General features: G+C 33.4%; 1 protein-coding gene across 1 annotated transcript; it reads right to left on the reverse strand.

The window, feature by feature from the left end:
* Window positions 1-15,327: 15,327 nt before the first annotated feature.
* On the reverse strand, window positions 15,328-15,729 carry LOC140974917 (uncharacterized). The gene has a single exon (XM_073438409.1). The coding sequence runs from the start codon at window positions 15,727-15,729 to the stop codon at window positions 15,328-15,330; it is 402 nt and encodes a 133-aa protein (XP_073294510.1).
* Between the last annotated feature and the right edge of the window lie 2,927 nt (window positions 15,730-18,656).

Genomic DNA, 18,656 nt, shown 5'->3' on the forward strand with positions numbered 1-18,656 from the left:
AGCTAAGGTAATTACAAGTCCACTACAATGTCTTTTTGTTTTGTTTTTGTTTTTGTTTTTTTTTTAATTTTAATTGTTTGAATCTTTAATGGGTAAATTTTAATTATTCCAATTTTAATTTAAGTAGTTGAGATTAAAGGATCCACTCTTGGTATTTTAATAAAGTTCACATTAACGAACAATATTGGAATCCACTTAATAAAATTGTTCCAATTTATTAAATAATCATATTTATATTATGTTATAAATTATTATCTTATAAGTATATAATATATACCAAAACTTATAAATGTGGTCAAGTATTTATTGTGCTATATATATTTGTAAACACTAAGTCAAGGTTCCCACTTTAAATGGTTGGTAAAACCAAACAAACATTTAAATGGTACCAATAAATTAATACTATGATATATTCATATATAATAAATCAAGGCATCCAAGTTAAATGGTTTGTAATACCAAACTAACATTTAAATGGTTTCAAGAATTTAGTGTAACATATAGCAACAATAAATCAAAACTCCCACTTATAAGTAGGGTATAAAAATGCTTAAAGAAATAAATATAACATAAACAATAAATAATGATTAAATAATATAAATCATAGATTCTTACCGTTTAACAACCTTATTATCATGCCAAGAGTTTCACCTTATCATCTCAACTTTAGGAAGTTAGCTATTCATTATTCAAAGTGTAAAACTTTGAATATGAAATTACATGCTAATTGTATTTAAATGAAGAAATAAAGGAAAAATATAGAGAGAAATATTATGAACTCAAAGGTTTGTTCATAGAATGAGGGATATCTAATACATTACAATGCACCCCTATTTATAGACAAATTTGGGGAGACAACCACAAATAAAATATTATTTTTTACACATAAGTCTTCATTGGTGTTCCAAGATATTATATTATATTACACATCACTTTTGAAAATCTTCTTCTCCGAATTTGCTTCTTCACATAAAAATAAACATGTGGATAATTGAGTTGTCTAGTTGTGGTATTTTTTTCAAACCATTTGACCAAGTAATTTGAAAGATATGGTCAAAATACTAGAGCATAGTAAAATTGCCACTCCTTTGGTAACTTTATTTGTTGCTTAATTTGATCCCAATTGTGAGAGGATTTTTATCTCATGCTTGTCAACAATATTGTAGTTATTATAATCAACTTTCTACAGGTCCAAAAATCATCTTAATCCCATTTGCAACGCCAAGTTTATTCTTGTTTTATCGAACCTGTAAAAAATAGTAAAAACTTGTAATTACACAGCAACTTATATTTTATACAATTTATTATAAAACATATAATATTTAAACATTTAATAAAACAAAAACTATATATTTATATTATAAAACATTTAATTAATGTACAATTTTTATGTTTATCACACCTCCCAACCAGCTTATTGCTAGTCCCTAGCAATTTAAGCGTTAATAGCAATACAAAACATATTGATTAATTTAAATAGAAATGTAATCAAAACTATCTAAGTGTTTAAATTAAATTTGAAAACTGTCAAAGTTATATCAAGATCATCATAATTATAATTTATGAAATAATTTGAGATGATCAATTCAAAGCTTATTTCAGGTAGTTAAATGTACACGGCCTTCAGAAATTCCTAGTAAGAGTCTCAACTTCATATCCTCACAGGTTAATAAATGTTTCAATTTATGGCAACGATTTCTCTCATGGAGTTGGAATACAGATAAATGCTCAGAAAAATGGTTTACAGAATGCAGACAGACAAACGAGCCAAACTAATCAAAAGATAGAAAATCCATTGATTCAAAATCTAGTTATTCTTATTATATATTTTTTTCTGATCTTTTTTTTTTCATTACATCATGGAATCAGACTAAGTTTATGCTTCTTGACCACATATTTATTTAATTTTTACAATAATATTCTCTCTTTCTTTTTTTTCTTTTATGAGAGATAAATGGGTCGTAGCATATAACTTAAAAATTACATAGATCTTCAATATCTTTCTTTTTGTTTTTTGTTTTTTGTTTTTTTTTCTCTTTTTTTTTCTTCAGGAAATATCATTTTTTTTCCAAAATAAGAACTCAAGATCTAAACAATAGATATCCTCTCTCATGATCAATAAAGGCTCGAAAGCTGTTTTCTCATTCCTCTCCACTCACTCACAAAATATGTGTAAGTTTAAAATTTTAGGCACTCTTATAAGGTATATCTTGGGCCATATACTTTAATACCTGATTTTATCACAATGGTTAATCACTAAAAAAAAGATTTCATAAATCATATTTTTATATTGATCAGAATATTAAAATTGACATTTTTTCAAATAAAAATTTAAACATCCTTAAATAGATTAATACATGTTCTAATTTAAACCTTTCAAACATGTAATGTATGATCTTTTTGCAAAAATTACTAAGATACAAACAATAAACATGGTTTTATTTTAAAATAATATATTTTTTTAAATATATATATATTTTTTATTTTTTTAATATTTTTTTTATAAGTTTGTTCTCCCCCCAATCAGAATATGACATTGTCCCTAATGTCAAAATAACTATCAATAAAGAGTACATAATGAAAGAGATATCACCTGGAATTTTATTGAAGATAACAAACTGAAACAAACGCAAACCAATCTACGACTTTTGAATCAATGATCTAACTTCCTTTTCTTATTGCTTGATTGCGACCAATTGATCTTTGTTATCATCAGATCAGGTTTATGAACAAAAGCTTCCAAATCATCAATTAATTGGTCGGCAGTCGAAGCACAGATGAGCATCCGTCGTGAATTTTCTGAAATGAAATTCTGTTCCACAGCTTTATTAAAAAATGTCAACAAACTGTCATAATAATTATTGATATTCAACAAGCCCACATGTTTATTATGGATATTAAGTTGTGCCCAAGAAACAGTGTGAAAAATTTCTTCTAATGTACCAAAACCACCTGGTAGTGCGATAAAAGCATCAGAATTTTCAATCATTTTTGTGATTCTTTCATACATAGAAGAAACTTGTAACCCAATATTAGCATCAGAATTTTCAATCAGAATTTTCCACCTGTAGGAATAATACCCAAAACCTGACTACCTCCAATATGAGCAGATGTTGAAACAGATCTCATTAACCCAATATTACCTCCCCCATATACTAAGTGAATTTTTCTCTCAGCCAATTTCTTTCCAAGATTACTTGCTGCTTCTACAAACACTTCATTTTTTCCAGGACCCGACCCACAAAATACACAAATATTTTTCAATGTTTGTGCAGAGGATCCAGCCATGTTTTTACTTTCTTTTTGGTCTGCGAAAATAGAGAGAAATATGAGAGATTTTATAGGGGTTATATGTTATCATAACAAAACTATGGGTCACAGTTGTAAACAGAATAAACAGTAAAAAAAATAATAACACACATGCATATAAACAGTAGTGTGATTGTGGCACACAATTTTCCTCTGGTTTTACGTCCAGAAACGGCTTCAACGCCTTCTATGAGTCGAAGATATGCTTCCCATCCAATTTTCTTATAAATTGGCAAACAGGGTCTTTTTTAGTCGGATTCCCAAGACTATGACGCTCATCTTGGAATTGTTTCCATAAACGGAGAAGTTCAATATGCACATGTCCACTAGAATGCGTCTCAAGAGTCAATAAGATGTTATCTAAAGACTCCTTACTCAGCCCATTCTTAATGAAACCAATTTTATCTTCTCTGTTATTGGAAACACATCCCAAAGATCTGCATCGTTTGTCACAAGTCCATCTTGCACACTTATGACAAACCCCTAAACTTTTGGCCCTTCGTTTTTTCGCATAAGTGCTTTTTCCTAATCCAGGCAAATATCGAATGAGCAATGATTGTGGAACTTCTCCTCCTAATCGGACCTTAGCTTCTATTACAAGACGAATATCTTCTGGAATTCCTTTTTGCATTAGCAATCTCAATCTTTCACATCTTCCTGCATAAATTTTTTTTAGAACATTTTCAGAAACAGAGGGAAAATATTTACAAATTTTTGAGAGAATTTCATCCATTTTGAAAAGAAAAGAAATGATTTTTTTTTATTTTTGTATCAGCAATTATGGGAAACTGATTAAACCGACTATGAGAGTCACGGAGTACCGTTATCCGCCATTTAACCGGGAAAATAAAAAGATAAAGGAAACCTTAAATAAAAACAAACAAAATTAAATGCAACACTTAAAAAATCAAGGATCGGAAAGGGAAATACACTCTTCTTGAAAAATTTCATTTTCTAAAAATGGTTTAAGCCTTTGTCCATTTACTTTAAAAACATCACCATTTTTAGGATTTTCAATGTACACAGCTCCATAAGGATACACATGTTTTACAACATATGGACATGTCCATCTTGATCGTAATTTTCCTAGGAATCTGTGAAGTCGCGAATTATAAAGCAAAACTTTTTTACCAATCTCAAAAGATTTTCTAAGAATTGTTTTATCATGAAATGATTTGATTTTTGCTTTATAAATCCTTTAATTCTCATACGCGTCATTTCTGAGTTCATCAAGTTCATTAAGTTGCAATTTGCACAATTTGTTGGCATCATCCATGCTTGAATTAAAAGTTTTGATCGCCCAATAAGCTTTATGTTCCAATTCCACAGGCAAATGACAATGTGTTCCGCAAACCAACCTATAGGGAGACATATTCAATGATGTTTTAAAAGCTGTTCGATATGCCCAAAGTGCATCATTAAGTCGCAGAGACCAATCTTTTCTATTTGAGTTAACAGTTTTTTCCAAAATTTGCTTTATCTCCCTATTAGCTAATTCAACTTATCCATTTGTTTGAGGATGATAAGGAGTAGTTACTTTGTGAGTAATACCATATTTTTTCATTAATGAAGCAAATGATTTATTAACAAAGTGAGTTCCCCCACCACTTATCATGGCTCGAGAAATTCCAAATCTACTAAAAATATTTTCTTTTAAAAATTTGATGACGATTTTATGATCATTTGTTCGACATGGAATTGCCTCTATCCATTTGGAAACATAATCAACTGCAACTAAAATATACAAGTATCCAAATGACGGTGGAAAAGGTCTCATAAAATCTATTCCCCAACAATCAAAAATTTCAATTTCAATAATAGGATTCAAAGGCATCATGTTTCTTTTTGAAATCGCACCCAATTTTTGACAATTTTCACAGATCTTGCAGATTTTGTGGTGTCTTTAAACAAAGTGGGCCAATAAAATCCACAGTACAAGATTTTTGCAGCTGTTTTCTTTGAAGAAATATGTCCTTCGCATGCTTCTGAATGACAAAATTTTATGACACTACTTACCTCATTGTCGGGTATGCAACGTCAAAAAATTTGATCCGGACAATACTTGAACAGATACGGATCATCCCAATAAAAGTTTTTTACCTCATTCAGAAATTTTCTTTTATTTTGAGAACTCCATTGCGGTGGCATTTTTCCTGTCACAAGAAAATTTACTATGTTAGCAAACAAAGGTGTAGTAGTAACTGAAAATAGATGTTCATCAAGAAAATTATCGTTAATTGGTGTTATTTCACAAGATGATCCTGTTACTAGTCTCGATAAATGATCGGCTACGACATTCTCGGTTCCTTTTTTATCTTTGATCACAATGTCAAATTCTTGGAGCAACAAAATCCATCGTATCAGTCGTGGCTTTGCATCCTGTTTGGTCTACAAATATCTAATAGCAGAATGATCAGTAAACACGATAGTTGTTGATCCAATCAAATAAGAACGAAATTTATCTAATGCAAATATTACAGCAAGTAGTTTTTTCTGAGTTGTGGAGTAATTCATTTGAGCATTGTTTAAAGTTTTACTTGCATAATATATCACATAAGGCTTATTGTTTCTTCTTTGACCCAATACTGCACCGACTGCATAATCACTCGCATCGCACATGATTTCAAATGGTAAAGACCAATCAGGAGGTTGCATGATAGGAGATGATGTTAAATGTCGAATGATTTTATCAAAAGCATTTTGACATTCTTGAGTCCACTCAAATGCACTGTATTTTCTTAAGAGGTTACAAATATTTTTAGAGATTAAACTAAAGTCCTTTATAAACCTCCTATAAAATCCAGCATGTCCCAAAAATGAGCGAATTTCTTTAATAATTTTTTGAGGGAGTAAATTGGCAATGACATCAACTTTTGCTTTATCAACTTCAATTCCATGAGATGACACAACATGTCCCAAAACAATTCCACAAGTAATCATGTAATGACATTTTTCTCAATTTAAAATAAGACCTTTTTCCTCGCATCTTTTTAAAACTTTTTCCAATTTTTCAAGACAATTATCAAATATATTCCCAAAGACAGTTAAATCATCCATGAAAATTTCCAAACAATTTTCAACCATGTCGCAAAAAATGCTTAGCATACATCTATGAAATGTTGCTGGGGCATTGCATAATCCAAATGGCATCCTTCTAAATGCAAATGTTCCAAAAGGACATGTGAATGTAGTTTTATCTTGATCTTCGAGTGCAATGGGAATTTGATAATAACCTGAATATCCATCAAGAAAACAGTAGTATGGATGACCTGCTACACTTTCTACAATTTTATCCAAAAATGGTAATGGAAAATGATCTTTTCTAGTGGCGTCATTTAATTTTCTATAATCAATACACATCCGCCAACTAGATGGGACTCGACTTGTTAACAATTCACCTTTTTCATTTTTTATCACTGTAATGCCAGATTTTTTCGGAACTACTTGTGTAGGGCTTACCCACTTACTATCAAAAATAGGGTAGATAATCCCAACATCAAGTAGTTTGAGAACTTCAGTTTTCACAACATCTTTCATGTGTGGATTTAATCTCCTTTGTGGTTGTTGAGATGTTTTTGCATTTTCTTCTAAGTGAATTTTGTGAGTGCAAATTAGTGGATTAATGCCCTTGAGATCTTTTAGTGTCCAACCAATTGCATTTTTATGTCTTTTAAGCATATCAACTAATTTACCTTCTTCATCACTTGCTAGTTTGGAAGAAATTACCACCGGATATGTTTCATCTTCTCCAAGAAATGCATACTTCAATTCTTCTGGCAAGGGTTTTAACTCCAATATGGGTGGTTCGTCTTTGTTCTCATATTTTGCATCAAATTCTTTCTCTGATCCTGGTAACGAGTGATACCTGATAAAATCATCAAGATCAATTTCAATATTTTCTTTAACAGTTTCAATTGAACAAATATCTAATTGATCACGAGTACTCCCTTCTTGAATGTTTTCTTCCACAAGAGTTTCAATAAGATTTTCATCTTCACTTTCATCTCCTTTGTCATGTGGTTGCTTACAAAGATTAAACACATTAAGCTCCAAGGTCATGTTACCAAATGACAACTTCATTATTCCATTCCTGCAATTTATAAGAGCATTAGAAGTTGCTAAAAATGGACGACCTAAAATTACAGGAATTGCATTACAAGCTTCGATAGGTTGTGTATCTAAAACTATGAAATCGACAGGATATACAAAGTTATCAACTTGGACCAACACGTCTTCTACCATACCTCTTGGCACTTTAACAGATCTATCAGCAAGTAAAAGTGTTACCGAAGTAGGTTTTAACTCGCCTAGATTGAGTTCTTGATAAACTGAATATGGAAGTAAATTCACACTAGCTCCAAGGTCAAGCAAGGCTTTTTTAATCTTTCGTTCTCCAATAATACAAGAAATAGTAGGACAACCAGGGTCTTTGTATTTCAAAGCATTATTATTTTGAATGATTGCACTTACTTGTTCGGCTAAAAATGCTTTCTTTTTCACATTCAATTTTCTTTTCACAGTGCACAAGTCTTTCAAAAATTTGGCATATGATGGTACCTGTTTTATTGCATCTAATAAAGGAATATTAACTTTTACTTGTTTAAAAATATCATATATATCAGAATTCAAATTTGATTTTTTTGTATTTTTCAATGCATGAGGGAATGGTGGTGACACTGTCTGTTGAACCTCCTCTTCGCAAGTTATGGGTTCCACTTCCTTACCCTTTGGAGTTGATTTATCATCATCTTCACAAGGTTCAAGAATGGATTTTTCCACAACCTTACCACTTCGAAGGGTAATAACAGATTTTACCTGATCCATCGGTTGAGTTCCAGAAGTTCCAGTTTGTGAATGATGATCCTTGGGATTAGGCAGAGGTTGTGAAGGAAATTTACCTTTTTCATGAACATTAAGTGCAGATGCAAATTTAGCAAGAGTATCTTTCAAATCTGTCATGGTTTGAGCAGTTTGAGTATTGATAGACTCTTGCTTTGCAATGAAAGAATTCAATATATCTTCCAAATTCCTTTTAGGTGGAGGAACATAAGGTGCATAATTTTGAAAATTTTGTTGATTTTGGAAATGTGGTTGTGAAAATTGTGCAGCATTATCATTCCTCCAACTAAAATTTGGATGATTTCGCCAACCTGGATTGTAACTTTGAGAAAATGGTTCAAAATTTGGCCTTTTGAGATTGTTTAAAACATTGGCTTGTTCATGGAGACATTCTTTAAAAGAAGGCAAAGTGGGACAATCTTTTGTAGAATGATCACTTGTATCACAGATGTGACATGCAATTTCTTGAACAGATTTTAATTGACCATTCTTTTTCAATTCAAGTGCCTCAACTTTTCTTGCCAAAGAGGTAAATCTAGCTTGAAGATCATGTTCATCTTTGAGAGTGTACATACCTCCACCAGATGTAGGAGATTGAATCTTGTTTGATGGTTCGATTGTACCTATAGTGTCCCAATTTTGAGCATTTTCAGCTAATGAATCGAGATACTCAATTGCCTCGTTTGGATCTTTATCTTCAAATGTTCCATTACACATAAATTCAACCATTTGCCTATCTTTAGGTGTTAAGCCTTCATAAAATTGAGAAACAACTCTCCAAATTTCAAAACCATGATGTGGACAAAGATTAAGCAATTCTTTATATCTATCCCAACACTGATAAAAAGTTTCTCCTTGTTTTTGAGTGAAAGTGATGATTTGCCTTTTGAAAGAATTTGTTCTATGAGATGGAAAAAACTTTTTCAAAAATTGTTGTTGCAATTCATCCCAAGTTCGAATGGATAACGATCTAAGATTTTGTAGCCAAGTTTTAGCTTTATCTTTTAAAGAAAAAGGAAAAAGATTAAGTCGAATGGTGTTAATGCTACAATTTAGATCATTATATGTGTTGCACACTTCTTCAAATTCTCGTAAATGCATGTATGGATTTTCATAATCTAAGCTATGAAAGTTGGGTAAAAGTTGGATAATACCAGGCTTAAAATTGAAATAAGATGCATCAGGGGGAAAAACTAGACATGAAGGTGCACTAGTACGTGTAGGATTCATGTGATCTCTAAATGTTCTTCGTCTATCATGATCATGTTGAGATTGAATTTCATCTTCATTTTCTTGGATGGGTTCTTCCGCCATGTTTTGTGAAAATAAAAGGGTTATTTAGAATGAGTCGACCACTAAGTGTGCGTGACCAAATAATGCTCATGCAAATGCAAATGCAAAAGAATAAAAACACACAAAAGCAATAAAAATTCAAATAAAGAAAAAAAACTATAAACAAAATTAAATAGACTTGAAATTAAATTATACTTCCCCGGCAACGGCGCCAAAAACTTGTGTCACTTTGATTGTTGCACTCTCAAGAGCAGGTTGTCCACAAGTAGTATAATTTGGTGAGTCCGATATCGCATCCACAGGGAAGCTAAGGTAATTACAAGTCCACTACAATGTCTTTTTGTTTTGTTTTTGTTTTTGTTTCTTTTTAATTTTAATTGTATGAATCTTTAATGGGTAAATTTTAATTGTTCCAATTTTAATTTAAGTAGTTGAGATTAAATGATCCACTCTTAGTATTTTAATAAAGTTAACATTGACGAACAATATTGGAATCCACTTAATAAAATGGTTCCAATATATTAAATAATCATATTTATATTGTGATATAAATTATTATCTTATAAGTATATAATATATACCAAAACTTATAAATGTGGTCAAGTATTTATTGTGCTATATATATTTGTAAACACTAAATCAAGGTACCAATTTAAATGGTTGGTAAAACCAAACTAACATTTAAATGGTTCCAAGAATTTAGTGTAAGAAATAGCAACAATAAATCAAAACTCCAACTTATAAGTAGGGTATAAAATGCTTAAACAAATAAATATAACATAAACATTAAATAATTATTAAATAATATAAAACATAGATTCTTACCTTTTAACAACCTTATTATCATGCCAAGAGTTTCACCTTATCATCTCAACTTTAGGAAGTTAGCTATTCATTATTCAAAGTGTAAAACTTTGAATATGAAATTAACATGCTAATTGTTTTTAAATGAAGAAATAAAGGAAAAATTTAGAGAGAAATATTATGAACTCAAAGGTTTGTTCATAGAATGAGGGATATCTCAATACATTACAATGCACCCCTATCTATAGCCAAATTTGGGGAGACAACCACAAATAAAATATTATTTTTTTAGACATAAGTCTTCATTGGTGTTCCAAGATATTATATTATATTACACATCACTTTTGAAACTCTTCTTCTCCGAATTTGCTTCTTCACATAAAAAGAAACATGTGGATAATTGAGTTGTCTAGTTGTGGTCTTTTTTTCAAACCATTTGACGAAGTAATTTGAGAGATAGGGTCAAAATACTAGAGCATGGTAAAACTGCCACTCCTTTGGCAACTTTATTTGTTGCTTAATTTGATCTCAATTGTGAAAGGATTTTTATCTCATGCTTGTCAACAATATTGTAGATATTATAATCAACTTTCTACAGGTCCAAGAATCATCTTAATTCCATTTGCAACGTCAAGTTTATTCTTGTTTTATCGAACCTATAAAAAATAGTAAAAACTTGTAATTACACAACAACTTATATTTTATACAATTTATTATAAAATATATAATATTTAAACATTTAATAAAACAAAAACTATATATTTATATTATAAAACATTTAATTAATGTACAATTTTTATGTTTATCATCAAGCCATTTATATGAATCGGCATCAAACAATGCTTCCTTGAAATTTCTTGGATCGCATCCAAGAATGAGCTCACCTTAGCCCTCTTCAAGAAGCAGGCTCAACCTTTTAGGCGGCCTTGAGATCCTTTCGGATCTCCTAAAAGCTTGTGCTTCTTTGATTGGCTGTTGGGGTGAGGTTCTACTATTTGTGTAGTGGGTAGTTCTCAAATCTCATCGAGTTCTATCATCCGGCCTTTTCTATTAGAAACTCCTTTTCCAAGAAGGTGACATTTCTTGAAACAAACACCTTTGTTTCACTAGGATGATAAGAACCAACAGAGTTCTTTGGATAACCCACAAAGTAGCACAAATTGGCTCTACTATCCAATTTGTTTCCCACCGCCTGCTTCACGTAAGCAAGGCATCCCCATATTCTTAGATGAGAATATTTGGGCGATTTTCCATTCATATCTCATATGGAGTTTCATTCACTGCTTTTGTATGGACTTGATTCAATAACCTTACCGATGTTTCAAGTGCATAACCCCAAAAGGATGGTGCAACTCAGTGAATCCCATCATAGATTGGACCATGTCCATCAATGTCCGATTATGACGTTTTGACACACCATTCAATTGCGGTGTGACTTGCGGAGTTCACTGTGAGAAAATCCCATTCTCTTTAAGGTAGTCTTGAAACTCAGTACTCAAGTATTCTCCACCTCGATCTAATCGTAGTGTTTTAATACTCTTTCCTAATTGTTTTTCTCCTTCTGCTCTGAATTCTTTGAACTTTTCAAAGGCTTCAGACTTGTATTTCATTAAATACACATACCAAAACCTCGAATGGTCATCGGTAAAGGTAATGAAGTAGGAATTGTCAAATCTCGTGCTAACTTTTAGCGGACCACACACATCTGTATGGATCAATCCAACAGATCATGTGCACGTTCAACTTTCCCTAGGAAAGGGGCCTTGGTCATTTTTCCTTTCAGACAAGAGTCACATGTCTCGTAGAGAGTTTATATCTGACGAGTCAAACACGCCCTCTCCCACTAGCTTGTGCATCCTTCTTTGGGAAATATGTCCTAGCCTAACGTGTTAGAAATGTGCTTGGTTTAGACTATCTTTTTTTCTTTTGGTTGTTTTTGAAATTGTGTTTATTTGGACATTCACTTATCATTGCCAAAACATTTCTGGCCCAGATAATTTCTTATGTCCAGACTTTTTGCAGTGAAGCAAACATGTTCTGACTTATCGGACTTTGTCAAATTCAAGGCCCACCACTTTCTCAATAGACCCAATCATACGTGCACCACGCTCATGAGCCAAAGCCCTATCTTGCATGCGTGTAGTCATGAGGTCCTTCAAATAGTGTGCATTATTGTACGAGTTTCATGCACCATGCAACTCTTGCATGTGCATTCGAATGTCAACAGCATTCAGCATTTCCTCAAACTGTCTCTACAGTTCATTTGACATAGAAGCGAGTATATTACACTTTAGCTTGCATACTATGGTCCCACAATCTTGTATGCTTTGTCAGTTCAGCAAGACTGGCATTATTGTGTATGCTATTCTCTACGAATTTAAAACAATTTTCCAAGCCAATCTTGAAAATTAGTGTTCGGTTAGCTTGTTTTAATGATAGAAATGGATTACGTGACGAAATCGTAAATATATTGATATGAAACAGAATAAACGTTACTGACTATTTTAAAATATTTTGTAAGACGTAAAATATGGACATTTGTTTTTACGAATTGCCTCCCACTATTTTGACATTTTCACCACCCTCTGATGAAAAACGAGAAATCCAATTTCCTTAGTGAGTACACAAGGCCCAATTGAGTAATTATGATCCCGAATAATATCAGCCAATCATAACTTCCAAAAGGTAGAGCCCAATTGCAACTCCTTGCAACCGTTACGTATTTTGCCTCACGTTTGAGGAAGGTCCAATAATATGATCCCCTTTCTCTGCACGTGTCGAGCCCGGCCCATCAATATTGAACCTTAATGGACGGTCGCCATGAGATCCCCCAATAATATCAGCCGAAGTTGTAGGTACCCGGACGCTAATTCATTTCTTAATCATTCTTTGGGAATAATTCAATCAATTAAGATAAACAGGGTATAAATTTTTTTTTAAAATGCGGAACGTAATGGAATCAGTCTAGTATACACATCAGTATAAAAGTACAAGTGTTGTATAGCATACAACAAACGAAACTAGGGTTCATCTACTATATATCAAGGGCTGAAACCTAACTACTTCTGATCCGGATCACCATGCTAACTTGTCCTTTCTCTCATCTTCTTCTTGATCCTGATCCTATCCCACCTGTCGTCATGCACACATACAAACACGACAACAGCCGGATAACTCCGGTGAGAATAAAATCCCAGTGTAAACAATGAATCAATACAATACATAAAATCATATGTAAAAGCATAAACCTTGTATCAAAGAACATGAATCATAATTTATGACACATTAGTGAATACAGATAAAACTCTTTGACTCGACTCATCTCTATTCTAGGGATTCCGGTTCCTGGACATTAACACATATATCGAATCTCAGCGATAGGAATCGATCCACTCCTAAGAAACATCGATATAAATCAAATATCCAGTGTCTAGGCATATCCGCCATAGACTTAGCATATCCGCCAATGCCTAATCTGACAAAGTGCAATGGGCCAGTGACTACTCTGTCATAATCTGGCACCTCTGTCATTGACTCTCACTCAATAGCTATCTGCTATTCTCTGCTTTTCTATAAATCAATAGACTAAACATACTCATTCAAACAACACAAAGGTATGAAACCAATAACATACAAGTATGTGATTTAGGGAAACTCAAGTCTAGTCTGACCCAAGTCGATCTCCCGGTTAACATTGACTTATACCTTTCTTGTCGTAGTTCTGACGAAGTCGAAGTCCTGAATTCGAAGCTGTCAATTCCAATCTGAAATGACGTGTCGAATAGGAACAATATTAATATACAACTTATATCAATACTCATTCTGATCAATATTCAATTTAATTATGTTTTGACGGCATAACAATATAGTCCTGATATCCCCGTCAACTACGACAACAATATATATCAATTACATATCATAACCAATATCCAATATAATCCATAATCTCAGAAATCTGAATAATCTCAATTCCATCTCTAAAAAATCATAACAAATGTATAAACAATCTGTTCTTCAATCACAGCTTTCCGGCGTCCAGGCCTCCCCAATAATATGAGCCAAACACTGACCGCAGGAAGCGTTCATCATGCAACCACCGTTGATGGAAGGCAATGAATTATTAAACTTTCTTTTAATTATCCTTTTAATGAGCTTGATTTAAATTTAAGATCTCATCCAAAATGAGGGATTTTAGTTTTAAAAATTTGTCTCATCATTAATTTTAAAATCGTGCCATGATTGTTTGTATGATTGCCGGATTCATGCAACTCTTGTCATTATATTAACAATAACGCACATACAGATTATTTATAAAATATCACATACATTATAAATAATAAAGGATGATCGATAACTGAGAGCTAATTGATCTGAACGAGCCACATACGGATCCATATCCATAACCTAGGGGAATGCAGGGATGCAAATGCAACTATTACATAAGCTTCCAAAATTTACATGTCTTCGATCTTCAAAACTCCTTTCGAGGATCTCGGGCCCACCGTCTTCAAATCTTGATTTCCCACCAAATCTAATATTTACATTAAATTTCCATGGCACATGGGGATAAAAATTTCAGGGATGGGAACGGACCATAAACCAAGCCCACATTATAATTATCAAATAATTAAAATTACAACATGTAAAAACCTAACATACACCTAGCAAATTGGTCATGGCTCTCGATCATCGTTTCAACATATAATATCATATATTATATAAATCCGATAATATCACATATTATCAATACACCGTGTATGTCGTAAAGTATCACTAACCGCCGTATTTATCAAATTAAATAAAAACTTTTATTTAATTTCAAATAATTAAATTTCTTGTAAAACACCTTTTACCATAGATAATTAAAATCATATTTCAATTATTTATTTTGTAAAAAATTGTTTTATAAAAATTATTGTAAGGGTAAAATCGTCCGTATTTTCAAAAAATATCAATTTAACCCAAACTTTTAAAAAATCAGAAAATCGCCCCCGGGCTCGAACAATTCAAGCCCACGACCCAGCGCGCTGCCCGATCCAATCGAGCGCTGGTGGGCGCGCTGTGCACTGGCTCTCAAGCCTCTCATGAAGTGTTCCCCTCGATCTTTGTGACATCCCTCCTGATCTCGGCTCTCAAGCCTCTCATGAGGTGTTTCCGTCGATCTTTGTCATTCGAAGCAATAAAAAGAACGAACAGACATCCTTCTTCAAACTTCAATATATAATCATTCAAATTCAAGTTGCCCTGCTTTAGTTCCAAGCACGCCTTCACTTTCTGTGTCTTGACATCCGTGGAGAAATATTTGTCATACAATAGCTCCTTGAACTCATTTAATTGGAGGCTTTGAACATTAACAGTTACCTTCGTGGTCTCCCACCAAATTCGTTCAGTCTTGGTCAGAAGAAGCACTGCACAACTAACTCGATCATTATCTTCAAAGTGCAGGTTGTCAAAGATTACTTCAATAGCTTTAACACATTCCATAGCTGCAAAAGGATCCACACTAACCACGAACTCGAGTGGAGTTATTCTTTTAAATTTGTCATAGGCTGTGGGGACCCGGACGTTAATTCATTTCTTAATCATTCTTTGGGAATAATTCAATCAATTAAGATAAACAGGGTCTAACTTTTTTTTATTTTTTTAAATACGGAACGTAATGGAATCATTCTAATATACATATCAGTATAAAAGTACAAATCTTGTACAACGGTCGACAAAGTCAAACTAGGGTTCAACTACTATATATCGAGTGTTGAAACCTATCTACTTCTGAATCCGGATCACCACGCTAACTTGTCCTCTCTCTCATCCTCTTCTTGACCCTGATCCTGTCCCACCTGTTATCATTCACACATACAAACAAGACAACAGCCGGATAACTATGGTGATAATATAATCCCAGTATAAACAATGTATACATGCAATGCATAAAATCATATACACAAGCATAAACCATGTATCACAAAACATAAATCATAATTTATGACACATTAGTGAATACAGATATAACTCTTTGACTCGTCATCTACGACTCGACTCATCTCTAATCTAGGGATCCCGGTTCCTGGATATTACAATATACCGAATGTAATGCCCGGGATTTTTATTTGCTAATTTGCGATTATTGATTTATAATTTGCTGTCATAATGGACGGAAAGGATCGGACTTGGAAAGACGAGAAAATGCATGAAATGTGTGCGAGGGCAGTACTATTTGCGCACATGCGCGACAGGATGCGCGCACATGCGCAAAATAGGCAGAAGACCTCGCGCATATGCGCGGAGTGAGGGCGTGCATATGCACGAGCTGTGCGAGAAGCCAATGCCAATTCCAGAGGACCTCGCGCATATGCGCGGTGATGGGGCGCGTATATGCGTGAGCTGCCGAGGAGAAATGTGCGAAGACCAGTAGGTCTCGCGCATATGCGCCGAGAGATGTCGCGCATATGCGCGAGACATGCTGAACATAGGACGAGCCACCAAGTCTTCACATGCATGATAGATATATATATATATATATATAAAATATATATATATAACAAATGCTTATTCCTTAAGAATGGAAAGGGAAATGAGAAAAAGCTCCGGAGAATTCCAAGCTTTTATAGATATACTAGATTTTGGATTGCGAAAAATCCGTCCATCTGATTTTGAATCCGACTTCGGTACTGTGTTCCTATTCACGCAGGCTTCAATTGGACGTAAGTTTTATTATGTTATGTTATGATTTGAAATTATGCTATTGTCATAATTGACTAGGATTCATATATGATGTTCTTGATATGTTAGACATCGTAGAATTAAATTCAGACCGAAGAATAGATTGATTATGGAATTGTTGTGATTTTTCAGAGTATACTGATTGATATTGGACATATTTGGATTATCGATTGATTACATATTGTATTGGATATTGGTTATGGATTGTAATTAATATCTGTTGAGATTGTATTGACGGGGATATCGGGATTTTTCCTTTATGCCGCTGATTTTGAATTAAATCCAAATTTATCACATTCGATATTGATCTGAGCAGTATATTGATATGGTATTATTTGATATTGTCATTACCAGACTGAGGGTTGGCAGCCTTTGAATTCCAGACAGGAACGTCATCAGAACTGCAATAAAAGAAAGGTATAAGTCAATGTGGTACCGGGAGAATGACTCGAGTATAGTATACTTGAGCTTCCCTAAATCACATACTTATTGTTATTATGTGCATTGCTTTGAGTTGATATGCTTGTTCTATTGATTTATAGAGAGCATGTATTAGACGAGTATTAGATGAGTAATCTTGTGACAGTAGTGTCGAATAGTGATGGAATCGTCACTGGCACATTGCACATTCTCACAGTATAGTGTATTGGTGAAAATGCCGAAGTCTGTGACGGATAGGTCAAGACACCAGATTTTTGGTTACATCGAAGTGGATAGAATTGTCTGTGACGGATATGTCAAGACACCGGATTTTTGGTTATATCGAAGTGGATAGAATTGGAGTTTCTTCTATTAGTGATATTCGATATGGAATGCCAACGTCTGGAAACCAGGATCCCTAGACTAGGATTGAGTCTAGTCTGAGACGTAGAGTCACGAGTCTGATTGACAGTTTATATTGATTACGTTTCAGTTTTTGATACGTATTACTGATATCTGTTCTATGCTTTTATATTGATGTTATAATCGCATGTTTCATTGATTTATACTGGGATGTATATCTCACCGGAGTTATCCGACTGTTGTCGTGTTTGTATGTGTGCATGGTAACAGGTGGGACAGGATCAGGGTCAAGGAGATGATGAGAGATCGTGATTAGAGTGGAGACTACGGATTTTGACGTTGCTGTAGATAGGATTCAGCACTTGACATTTAGTTGTTGAACCTTGGTTTAGGTGTTATGTTTATTGTACAAGACTTGTACTTTTATACTGATATGTACATTATACTGAATACCATTACGTTCCACAATTTTTTTTAAAAAAAATTTAGACCCTGTTTATTGTAATTGATTTAAGTTGTTCCAATGTTAATTAAGAACATGATTAGCGTCCGGGTCCCCACAACAGGTGGTATCAGAGCGATAGATCCTTTAGATTGAGATAGAAGCTAGTGAGCGGGGTAGATTGAGTTTTCTTTCCTTGCTTATGATTGCTGGCATGATTTACTGCTTCAATACATATTTGCCTGATTATCTGATTTTGATATGGTACTTTGTATTATTGGGAATGGATCAGAACCGATTCTTGATCAGAGGTAAGATGATCAGAAAGGGACTGAGACAGATTTGTCAATTGTGATTTCTAACCCTTTTGATAATAAGATATGCCTCCGCGAAGAATACCAGAACAGGGTAGCAATTCGAATCCTCCAATGGATGTGACACCAACACCAATGGAGACATTGCT

Source organism: Primulina huaijiensis, chromosome 4 (assembly GCF_012295235.1).
Source record: "Primulina huaijiensis isolate GDHJ02 chromosome 4, ASM1229523v2, whole genome shotgun sequence".
In the NCBI taxonomy this organism is placed as follows: domain Eukaryota; kingdom Viridiplantae; phylum Streptophyta; class Magnoliopsida; order Lamiales; family Gesneriaceae; genus Primulina; species Primulina huaijiensis.

Bases quoted from the DNA above. Each gene is read 5' to 3' on its own strand.
- LOC140974917 (XM_073438409.1), bottom strand. From the start codon at position 15,729: ATGGAATGTGTTAAAGCTATTGAAGTAATCTTTGACAACCTGCACTTT.